The sequence below is a fragment of the Amphiura filiformis genome, chromosome 17 (genome assembly GCF_039555335.1).
Source record: "Amphiura filiformis chromosome 17, Afil_fr2py, whole genome shotgun sequence".
Lineage (NCBI taxonomy): Eukaryota > Metazoa > Echinodermata > Ophiuroidea > Amphilepidida > Amphiuridae > Amphiura > Amphiura filiformis.
In genome coordinates, this window is record NC_092644.1 from 13226716 (window position 1) to 13239413 (window position 12698).

A 12698-nucleotide genomic window follows, 5' to 3' on the forward strand; every position below is an offset into this window, starting at 1 on the left:
GAGTCTTGATCGAAGGGGGCGAGCGGTTTCGCCAACATAGTTAGACGGGCAGTCAGAACACTTGATGCTATAGATCGCACCTGAGCGGTCTTCTTTCTTGGGCTTGTCCTTTGGTGCAACTAACATGCTGCGAATGGTATTCGCGGGGCGTACATGGACCACAACACCAGACTTGCGAATTTTCCTGCTCAAGGGTTCTGTTACCCCCTGAACATATGGTAAGGTTATATGTCCTTTGGGGGGTGCAGTATCCTTGCGTGCGTTTGGCTTAGGATCCAATTTGCGACTTTGTGGAGTATTCCATGCCCATTTGGTATAGCCGCAGACTGAAAGAGCACGTTTAACATGATGGAGTTCTGTATTAAGCGTATCTTGATCTGAGCAGATGGTCTTTGCACGATGGGTTAATGTTCTTATTACACCGAGTTTATGTTCCAAAGGTTGGTGGCTTGCGAAATCCAAATACTGGACCAGTGTAACATTTAAAATTTTGCAAATTGAGTTCGGCCCCTTTGTTTTTTAAAGCAAAGGTATAAATAGATATAAAAAATGACATAAATAGATATAGAAATGATGCACCAAATGGATTCATTTGGACCTTCAATTTGCAAATTTTTCCAACTTATGAGGGGGAAACATCCCCCCTTCAGATACCTCCTGTGAATGCATAAAGAAGTGCCCTTTTCGCTTCTGCTTTGGACACCCGGCAATTGATGTATAAAGCAATAATATATACAATAAGAGTGAAAAGATTTCCACGAATTTTTGCAAAAGTTTCTCACTTCAAAGGGGGCGAGCACATCCCCCTAGAGTCGAGGATATTTTGTACATTGTAGATTTTTTTCTCAAATTTGCCCCCCCCCCCATGACAGGATAAAAAGACTAGTGATCTGAGTGGAGAGGTCAATGCCAATGATATCATTGGTCATTATAGGTGAAATAAAGGAAGTTGTTAAAAATGACAATGCCATAGTCTACCCTCCTGGTGTAGCGATGCATGGAGGCCGAGGGTCAGGAAGTCCGTTATTGTAAGTTTTCAAATGGATATCAGTCAATATCACAGCACGGCTAACTCGGGTATAATGATTGCATGCATGAAAATCTCCGTCGTTTATTGCTTAATTTTCACAAATGAGATGTCAAATGACATCTTCCATAGCAATTTATTTTTTCGGATTTTTGTTTATGAACGACTTATGAACAATGGTGGCTTTTAAACCGTTACATTTTGTGCTATAGGTGTATATACACATTACCGTACGTGGGACATTGAAAATACGCAGCTTATAAAATGGAGTCTCCATTACACTTAAGTTTTGCGTTACTTCTGCCGCTAATCGTGACATTAGTATCTGGAGGTAACATACTGTTCCACCCAGAGTTTGGACATGGCAGTCATTATTATGTTCAGAAAGCTATTGCTAAAGAGCTGATAAAACGTGGACATAGCGTTACATTTCTCGTGGACAAAAAGTTTGAAGATCCTGTAAAATATGATGGAAAGAAGGCGGGCTTCAATGTGGAACTACACCAATCGCCGATTGCCTTATCTGAATACAACCAATTTCGTCATAACATGACCACTGCTGGCTTAAGAGGCAAATATATTGAGTTTATCATGGACTACATACAATCGGATTTCATTGAAAGACGTGTTGTTGAATGTAGCATGTTGTTAGGTGATCAGACGTTGATTTCAAATCTGAAAAGATTTGATTTGGCAGTAGATGATCCCATATCCCCATGTCCTTTTATAAAACAACTGAATATACCATATGTTATGGTTATGCCATTACTAACATTGATGTCACAGATGACACTAGAAATGCGTAGCCCTTTTAATCCTTCATATATTCCTGAATTTACAACAGCATTGGACCACAAAATGTCTTTAATGGACAGATTTATAAACACTGCATTTGTCACCTTCTTCGCATTCATCTTACCGGGTCCTTATAATTACATAAATGAGGCATTAGAGAAGTATAACATGGAAGACAAACCCATTCTGCAAGCTTGGTTTACAGAGGCAGATATGTGGCTCATAAATAGCGACTTTGTATTAGATTTCCCAAGACCCGTACTACCCAACACTGTACTGGTTGGTGGATTAACAACAAGGGAAGCGATACCTCTAAGTAGGGTAAGTCTGACATAGTAGCATTCGCCATTGGCCAAGTGTTTTTAAAATGCGTAAAAAACAACTTGATTTTAATGCTAATCAATTGCACATTCAATGAAATAGACGAGTGGTGTTTTAAGCCAATGTGAACATGGGGTCATCCAGAGAAATATTTTCATAGCATATTGAGCTAACACTCAGCTACTTAGTTTTTCACAATAAGATACTAATGGAAAGAGATGGACAAATGTCCGTAATTTTTCGTCAGTTAATTTTTTTACACATCGTTTTGTTTATGTGCATCACCTCTTCCACAGTCGGTCTCTTACACAACACTACCACCACACGCTTGATTGCACGTTGAGTAACCTTGGCAAAAGTACCTCTCGTCCCTAAATTGAACGTCGAAAGTTCATCGTAGTTATGATGCCTGTTACACATTGGAACTTCGCACTGTACATGATGCTGAAGAGGTACTTTTATGCGCGCGCGATAGGGGGAAATTATTTCATGCTTCGGGTTTTATCGGAATTACTCAATATGAAAAGGTCTATACTGTAGCCACGATAGCGGTTAGTTGCGGCGTGGGTTCGAGGCCCACCTCTGCCGAACTAAAATTCCCCTTTTTAAAATTTCATATTAGGGAAATGGGACTGGGCGAATTTATGTATGACGTAGGGAGGAGTGGTCTGACATCGCAAATTCGCTATTAAGATAATCGATTTGTACAGGTCGAGGGTATTTTGTACTCTAGACCATTATACACATAATATTAATAAAACTATAACTGTAGAAGGAAAGCGTAATACATAAATTGTAGTTCTCGACAATAGCCAAAAAATACTTTGTACAAAATTGTACAACAAATAGAAAAGAAAAAAAAAACCTGAGTGGAAAGGTCAATGACAATGATATCATTTTATCGCAATAGATGAAAGAAAATTCTATCGCTATATATTAAAGAAATGTATGTCAAAATGACAATGTCATAGTCTACCCTTCTGGTGTAGCGATGAAGGCTTAATGTGCGGTTTATCGTAAGTTTTCAATTGGATATCAGTAAACATTACTGCACGGCTATCTCGGGTATAATGATTGCATGCAAGGCCATATGAAAATCTCCGTCTTTTCTTACTCAATTTTCACAAATGAGATGTCAAAGCAGACATCTTCTATAGCAATTTATTTTTCAGATTTCTGTTTTTGAAAGACTTAAGAACAATGGTGGCTTTTAAAACGTAGAAGTTACATTTTGTGCTATAGGTGTATGTACAAACTACCGTGGGACATTGAAAATTGAATTTACAACAGCATTGGACCACAAAATGTCTTTAATGGACAGATTCATAAACACTGCATTTATCATCTTCTTCGCATTCATCTTACCGGGTCCTTATAATTACATAAATGAGGCATTTAGAGAAGTATAACATGGATGACAGACCCATTCTGCAAGCTTGGTTTACAGAGGCAGATATGTGGCTCATAACCCGGGGGGGGGTTTCTTCAAAAAGATTTGTACGGGGACGTGCCACGCAGACTTTCGGATGCTGACTTTCTCTATACCTACTTTTTGCTGTTTTTGCCACCCATCAGTATACCAATTTGTCACCAAAAACACCCAAAAAGCACCCAAATGTGCCCTTATTGGGCACTTTTAGGGGCACTTTTTCCCAAATGCGCCCAATTGGGCGCGCAAGTTGGTCTCTACTGAAAACCCACCCATCGATATACCAAAATCGCTGAAAAGGTACCCCAAAACCGTGGCACATCCCCGTATACCTTCAACCATGGAGATCATAAATAGCGACTTTGTATTGGATTTTCCAAGACCCGTACTACCCAACACTGCACTGGTTGGTGGATTAACAACAAGGGAAGCGATACTTCTGAGTAGAGTAAGTCTGACATCGCAAATTCGCTATTATGATAATCGATTTGTACAGGTCGGAAGATATTTTGAACTCTAGACCATTCTACATTCAATATTAATAAAACTATAATAACTGTGAAATGAGTAACAGATAAACCGTAGGTCTCGACAATAGACAAAAATGCATTGTACAACAACTGGTCCCCTTCAATATTAAAACAACCTATCCATTCAAGCGAAGATTCGACGGTTGGTGGCACTTCTGTATTGAAGCTTACATAATAGAGAATATTATTAGTTATCCCCTTTGTTCATGCAATACGAAAAATATCACTGCGGCCTCGTGTGATACGCCCTTAAACTAGTACGAGGAACCCATACCGTAGTAGCTCTGCAAACTTAGATAGGGCAGCACCAATACGAAAATGTCATACCGATAAATGATGTGTCTGTTTTGCCCGTTATTTTAAGTTTGTGTTGCGAACTACCCTTAAACCAGTTATGAGGCCCGAAAGTTTCCATAATTCCAGGGTTCAGACCAACCTTAAAACGTTTAAATCAAAACCCAAAGTATAACATGATTAAAACGTTTTAAAAACATTTTTGTGTTTGCTGGCCTGTAGTCTAATCAGTACTGATTCGACAAAAATATATTATGATTATTGTTCGTTCAAGTATTTTACCAACTCCATGTACCGTGCCGTTCAATGACCTGTAACACGTACATCGGATATGCAGGATAAGTATGACAGTTGCATGTACATATACAAAACAATACAATACAATACTATTGTTTTGTATAGGTAAATGCATTTCACACCGTAGGTATACTAAGCTATATTCAGAATTTTAAGCTTACAGCATAATGGCGTTCAGTGCAGCTCTGGCAATGTACATCACTGGAATATGGCTTATTTGCAACAGTCCAACTAGTTTAGTTGCTGGATCCAACATTCTTATAACACCCATGAATGGCGAAGGAAGTCATTTTTTCATCGCTGAAGTTATTGGTAACGAGCTTATAAACCGTGGACATAACGTTACTCTGCTTCTTGGTGATGTATTTAGAAAACCAACACAGCACTCAAGCAAGTTTAACTATGTGTACTACAAATCACATGCCACTTTGGAACAGTTTCGTTACTTCATGGAAGCTTGTACTCGTGCTGGTTTGAAAGGCGAATATGCATCATTTGCAATGACCAACATGTCATGGCAAACGGTCACAACCGCAAAGGAGTGTGATACTTTACTTAGTAGCGCTACAGAAATGGCTCAACTTCGAGACGCAAAATTTGATGTAGCAGTAACAGATTTAGGACGTCCGTGTCCAGTTGCTCAGTTACTAGGTGTACCGTATGTTTTGCTTTCACCCATCATGGCAATTCCATCTGCATATCTATTAGCAAATCGTAACGAAGTAAACCCTGCGTACATGCCTGATATGCTCCGAGGTTACGATCACACAATGACGTTTCAAGAGAGACTTCTCAATACTTTGTCAGCAGTAGTTTTAACTTTGGTTACTAACATTGTCGTGCAACCACTTATCGATGATCTGAAGGCTAGTCATGGTGACCTTCCAGATGCAGCTTCATTGTTGTTTACTGATGCTGAACTGTGGCTTCTCAATAGCCATTTCGCGCTTGATTTTCCTAGAGGGTTACTTCCAAATACCCAAATGGTGGGCGGATTGACATCAAAACCACCGAAACCTCTTTCAAAGGTGTGTTGTAAGCTGTTGTAATGAGTCAAAATGTGATAGTAAAAATAATAATAAACATTGCCCAGTGGGCACAGGTTAAGATTTCGACGTTTGTATCAACGTTGAAGCAACGTCGAAGTTTCAACCTAACCTGATTTCGACCTGATTTCAACATAAAAGTTAAGGTTGAAATTTCAACGTTAATATTAATACAACGTTGTAATTTCAACCTGATTTCAACCAATTTTCAATGCATGAAGGAGGTTGAAAGTCCATTTGCAAATACAACGTGATTTCAACCTGATTTGAACCAGTCAACGTCGAAATTTCAACCTGATTTCAACGTGATTTCAACGTCAGGTGTGCCCACTGTGTGGCTTGTGCTTGTGGGGTGTCAGGTATGTGGGGCGGGTGTGGTTGTGGGGTGAGTGCGTTCAGTGAATGCGTGTAAATTGAAATCAAGAGTAATACAGAGGAAAACCTACCCTATTAAAGACACATTGCTGAATAAGAGTATGGGGAGATTTCCTAATTGATTGTATATTGTTATAGCTCAACTTGAACTTAAATCCCCCCATTGAAAATCATCGTTTTTCAGGAAAAAAAAGCAGACATCTGGTCAGACCATGAACAGATTTTGTAGTAACATGAGTAGGTTTACCGACCAGTTTAAACATCTGAGTTTTTTCAAAGTGTGGCTTTAAGGGAAGGGGTATGAACGTTTGGACAGTATTTATTGTGGGACATTAGAGCACATCAGACATATCGAATTGCATTCTGAATACGAAGAATGGCCTTCTGATATTAAATAATTTTGATTTTTGAAATTCGCAATGTAATACACATTTTATGGCAAATCATTAAAAATTGATATTTTTGATATTTAACAGTACTCGAAGTAAACTTTATAAATCTGATGATTTCTACCTAAAGTGTATGTAGGTGGGATGAAAAGCCGACGATCAATTGAAAATTTTGACCTTTCGTATTGAAGATATGGATTTTTTCCCAAAACACCAAAACAAATTAGGTCTTTTTGGGAAAAAATCCATATCTTCAATATGAAAGGTCAAAATTTTCAGTTGATCGTCGGCTTTTCCTCCCAGCTACATACACTTTAAGACTATATCATTAAATTTATAAAATTTACTTCGAGGACTGTTATATCTCCAAAATGTGAAAATATCAAATTTTAATAATTTGTCATAAAATTTGTATTATATCGTGAATTTCATAAAATAAAAATTATATGATATCAGAAAGACATTCTTCGTATTCTCATGTGCTCTCATGTCCCACAAAAAATGCTGTCGAAACGCTCAAAACGCTCATTCCAGTTCCCTTAAGACTTGAGGATTAGCTCACAAACGGGAAGGCAGAGGAGATATACTGGACTTGAAATTCCGAACAATGATGGAACAAATACCATCATTCAGAAGTTTTCTCATTAACCAAAAGCGGCAAAAAAGGCGTGCACTTGGTGCACATCTATCAATTGCCATGGGTACCATAGATTAATTGTCACAACAGTTGTTTTCAGATTTGTATACTCAGATTATCTCCTTTTTCAGAGGAATCGATCGGCTGCTGTTTATATACAGTAAGCAAAATAATTAAGGTACCAGTTGTGTCACCCCTGTATCCTAAATAAAGACAAAATTAAAACAAGCAGCCGATGCCTGTACTCTTAAGCTCTGATTTAAGACCTTATTTGTTGAAATTGATTGAGAATTAAAGAAACGGTGATCCAAAACCTAATGAAGATACGAAAGTTGCACTTTTGTGTTCTAATCAATGAAAGCATGACGCTAGTTTTTCGTGCTAATCAATGAAAGCACGGCGCTAGTTCTCTTGTTAGCGAACGCTTTGTGTACAGATCAATAGGGCATAAATGTGGCAAACTGCAACTTTTAAATTTGCATCTTCCTTGGGTGTTTGGATCGTCGTGTCTTTATTTCTTGAACAACTCCAACGAATGAGGTCTTAAATTCGAGCTAGACGATGCAGCTATTGGCTGTTGTTTCCAATTATTACAATCTGCCTTTGTTTAGGATATACAGGGGATGAACGTAACTGGTACCTTAATTTTTTGGCTTTCTGTAGTGAATGTCAGAATCAGTTCATATCATTCTGGACCGCAGGCATTAGGCAGGTCATATCTGTAATTAGATTGTGAATAATTATCCAAACAGGATCGGCTGATTGGGAAAATCAAGTGATAATAGCCTACTCTTTTCGAAACTGACTGTGCGAGATACATGTACAGTTATGGCTCTCTGTACACAAGACTGGCAGCTAATTATCCTCTCCTAAGAACGGAGTACTCTCATGGATCATTTACCCAATTCTAGATATACCATTGGCGATGAAGGGGAGAGAGTGCATTTAATCAAGTATTTGGTGAATCGTTAAAGTCATTGTAATCACTCAAATTAATGTTTGTTCATTCTCTTTTAATCTATGTTTCAGGATTGGGAAGATTTCTTACAAAGCGCGGGAGATGACGGAGTTGTGTTATTTTCAATGGGTTCTTACGCTACCGGCATTGATGAAGATATTGCTGCATTGTTTGCTGGTGCATTCGCCCAATTACCGCAGAAGGTGATCTGGAAGTTAAACGGCAAACCCTCATCAACGCTTACTGCTAACGTCAAGGTGGTTGATTGGATCCCACAAAACGATTTATTAGGTGAGACGTTCGCTTTATTGACCTTTATTGACCTTTTGCCTAGCAACTGTTTTAAACTGTTGCGATTTGGTAGTTCACAGAATCTTGCAAATGGTAGTGAGCTTTGGCAAAAATTGCATTGATCATTTCATAGCGATTTTGTAGAAGAAATATCACATATATACTTTTGTAGGTCCTGCGGTTCTTGAGTTATGCTGTAAAGAGGGCTGAAACAACAACACTTTTGCAAGTATATGATTAATTGTAGAATGAACCTTTCCAAAACATCAAAGTGTTATTTTTCAATAATATATTGATTTAGATAATGAAAATCGATTTTTGACTGCTTTAACCAACAAAACCTCGTCTACCCATAACACACATAATATATAAATGGTTGCAAGAAATGTCACATTTGTACCCTTACGTGCGCAAATATAGCTTATGTAGCCAATGTGAACATGGGATATCATCAGCAGATATATATTCCCAACATATTAAACTAAATACCACCGCTATTTGGTATTTCACAATATGGCAGTAATGGAAAAAAACGTGCAATTGCTCGTCATATTTCGGCACATAGATTTTGACGTTAATCTCTAACACAAGACATCCTAGTGGTGAGGATTAGGGTTATGATTAGGATTACGGCTAGGATAAATTAAGGATAAGGGTTAGGATTATGATGGGTTGGCGGCAGTGATCTAAAGAGCTTTAAAGTTGCTCCAGACCCGTTAAAAACATCAAATCCATACAACTAACTGAGCTTTATAGCTGAGTGCTATTCATTTTACTGATCATGTTAATACTGTGAGTTTACTGCGACCCAGTATTTGCTGAATTTGGCATCCCTTACCATGATTATCAGGCTGCTTAAGTTTAGATTAAGAGCAAGTGACATAATTCAGTTGTGTGCTTTTTTGTTTCAAAAACATTGACATGGGTAGGATATGACGTCCCAGAATTCGTTGTCAATGTTGTTGATTTTGTATTGATGGTGTATTTAGGTGCTTGATTAACCATCAACAAAATATACACGAACTATGTCTATAATAGGGAGATCATTGCCAATTCTGTTCCTTGCATGCTGTCTTTGGGTGTACCACAAGGTCGCGCGGAGGCCCAATTTCTTATTTCAAGACGTTAAGAGGCGTTTTCCATTTGCTGTACATTTACTTGGCATGTCCATTTTATAACTTCATCTGATGAAGACAATATTCATGAAACAAGTCATTTCTACTGATGATATTTAGATAAAATTATGATAAGCATCTGTTTTCTCTTCTGTTTGATGAATAAAACCAAGAACTAGATTTCATTGCATAATTTCCATTCTGTCCTTCCAGCACACCCGCAAATAAAGGTATTTGTATATCATTGCGGTTTGAATGGTATATGGGAGGCTGTATACCACGGTGTACCGATGGTGGCAATACCGTTATTTGGAGATCAATTTGACAACGCACAGAGACTCGTATCAAGAGGCATGGGTGTTAAAGTTGATATCGCAACATTAACCAGTGATGAGTTAGCGGAAGCTATACGTACAGTCATAAATAATCCAAGGTAAGGAACCGGTCAATATTTACGACAGGGGGAGTCAGAGGGACATGGATTTCTTTTTCTGGAAAAAGAAAATAGGGGGGAGACTAAAATTTAAAAATATGTAAACATTTATTAAACGATTAAATACATTTATTAAACGAATAAATGAAGGATTTAATTTTTGCTCCCAACACATTAAGTTGCTCACCTGAAATTTTCGGTTTTAAGACTACATCCTTCTTCAGCAGAAAGATCCAGTTCGTTGATCGATTTGACCACTCTTGACTTGTGACGTCAGAACGGGAGTGTAGACTAATTGGTAAATTATAGCGCCCGGCCTTTTTCAAAGAAGGTTGGTTAGTCCGGATGTGAATAGCCTCTTGGACGCCTCTTTCGAAGTACCGTGCACACCGTCATCATCCCTATATCTTCGTGTTAAAAATTGCCGTGGTAGTACGATAAATCCTCACGTTTTTCAACAACTACGCATGGTGATTTTGTTCGAGATAGGCCGTGCGACTCAGGCTATGCATACAATTTGAGATTTTGAGAGCCGGCCACACTGTTTCTATTCTATGTTTTACGATTTTCGCATGATCAGTATATGGCTGGCCGTAACCGCCACAACGTGGAGCTGCTACGCGTAGCTTACTTTTCGCTTCGCGGAGCTAAATTGACCAATCATGTTAGATCTTTTCATTACGCGGAGCCAGTTGATGCATCATCGTTCCAGAGAGAAAAACTCTTGCCAAAATTAATCTTTACTATGTGGATTTTAAATGAATCGAATGTAAATAAACCACAACAGTTGTACAGGATCAATACCATTGTTTGATTAGTGTATAGTCAATGTTACCTTGCATGCATGTGCCATGTGTGTGGCGTGTTTGTTTGTTTGTCTACTGTGTCAGGCCAGGATCACTGACATCCACGGTACTGATACTGTCATACTATCACGGTGATCATATTGTTGAATGTTGTTGACTTTAAAATAATCATGATGCAGTCATGTCTACAGTAGAATTCACCACGACCTTTGAAGGACTTAAACCCCATTAAAAGCTATTAAACCAAGATAACACTCAATGAAAACAGCTCAACTATGTTACATCAGATCTTCTCTGGTTAAATACACACTGCACTTGTGTCTGTTTTACCTGTGCAATGAACAATGAGCTGGTATTATAGTTTCAGTTGGGTGAATGATAAAGCGAACGCAAGGTAACAATACTGTCTGGGCTTTTGTTTACGAAATGAGACAATAGTCTGCTTATTGTTAACCAGCGTTCTTGAAAATGAGAAGCATAATGGTTTGCAGACTTAACACGGTTTAGAAATAATTTGTTCATATTTTTTGGTGTTATCTGTCGTTTACATATCCTTCCTAAAACACAAAAGTACCAATATTTCCAAACACCTAAATTAGCTAAAATTTAGGAAATGTTACAAAACTATATTTTCTAGAATTTCAGAGAATACTTTAAATATTGACTGGTTATTTTTTACACAGTGACGTCATATAGGCAATGGCATAATACTTCTAACATACACTAGGTCACGCGTCAATGGTGAGCGCACTGAGTATTGTGTATAGGAAAACGGGCAGTACCGTAACTACAGTATGTATGGCCTACTACTAGCATAAAGTAAATCCGAACTGGTTTGCTGAAGGTCGAATTCCGCAGGCCACGCCGCACAAGATGTACAAATCAGCTCCCGGCGATACACTGCAGATCGCAGAATTGTGTGCATGGTTTACCACCACTCTGCCAAGCTATATAGTTGTGTACAATACTGTATGAGTTTCTTGTGAGTGCATGTCCATCTTAATAATAAGTCGGTTCGTACTTTTCATAAATTACTTTTTGAATCATAACTATCGTGACCGAGGATATCTTGCAACTACGTGAAGCTCGTCTGGCAAATTCTTAATGACTAAATTCGCTTCACGTAATGAGTAAGTCGTACTTGATTGGTCAGTTTTACCTCCGAGTAATGAAAAACTCTAACATGATTGGTCAATTTGGCTCCACGGAACAAAAAGTCAGCTACGCGTAGCAGCTCCACGTTGTGGCGGTTGCGGCCTACCATATCAGTATCCCATATGATATTTCTATTGTAAGAAAATTTTATTTGTTGTCACGTAAATCACAGGTTTCGTTTAAATGTACTAACTGGAAATTAAATGTACTAATTAGTGAGGACCGGTATTTTGCTGTGGATATGTTTAACTGCAATTTTGATGTAAAACATTTGAAATCCGCTGTAAAAATTTTGATAATATTTAACTCTTTGAGAAAATTATTTTATAAAGGAATGCTGGTAAAACCAGGTGCAATACAATGTACATTATTGACACACTATCACGCTCTTTATCTTCGTCAATAATAGAATAATCGATTTCAATCGAATTGAATGCATGAGTTTGTAGTTGACTACTGAGCGACCTAAGCGATCGATTGCTAGCCAATCAGATAGAACTCCTTTTCTTGCGTTCAGTGAAATACCACTCGCCTGTCGCTCACTACCACTCGCCCGTCGCTCACCAACGGAGTATTAAATTTATATTTATCGTATAGGACGTCGACGGTGTGCCGTGGTTCTCTGTCGAGGATCAGCACTTTTTTTTAGGACGGTCCACGTGATGTCCTGGAGACTTTATGTGTATGTGTTGAGATACCAAGGACGAGTTTGAGCTAGGTCGCCTCACATCCGTCTTTTTCGCATTCGACCTGTGCTAGAAATCTTTCAGGTTTATAAATAGCGCCATGTGCGGTATACT

At 38.3% G+C, this 12698-nt stretch overlaps 1 protein-coding gene across 4 annotated transcripts in view; it reads left to right on the forward strand.

Moving 5' to 3' along the window:
* Positions 1-12698, forward strand: part of LOC140136953 (UDP-glucuronosyltransferase 2B33-like) — a 44689-nt gene that overhangs the window by 25673 nt on the left and 6318 nt on the right. For 2 of the 4 annotated variants that reach the window (XM_072158611.1, XM_072158609.1), the window contains exons 2-3: positions 8170-8389; positions 9718-9937. In XM_072158611.1, the coding sequence (XP_072014712.1) occupies positions 8170-8389; positions 9718-9937 (440 nt within the window). Of the gene's footprint in view, positions 1-1157; positions 2144-4768; positions 5722-8169; positions 8390-9717; positions 9938-12698 lie in introns of those variants that run through there. The other 2 variants (XM_072158610.1, XM_072158608.1) reach the window with 2 other exon arrangements.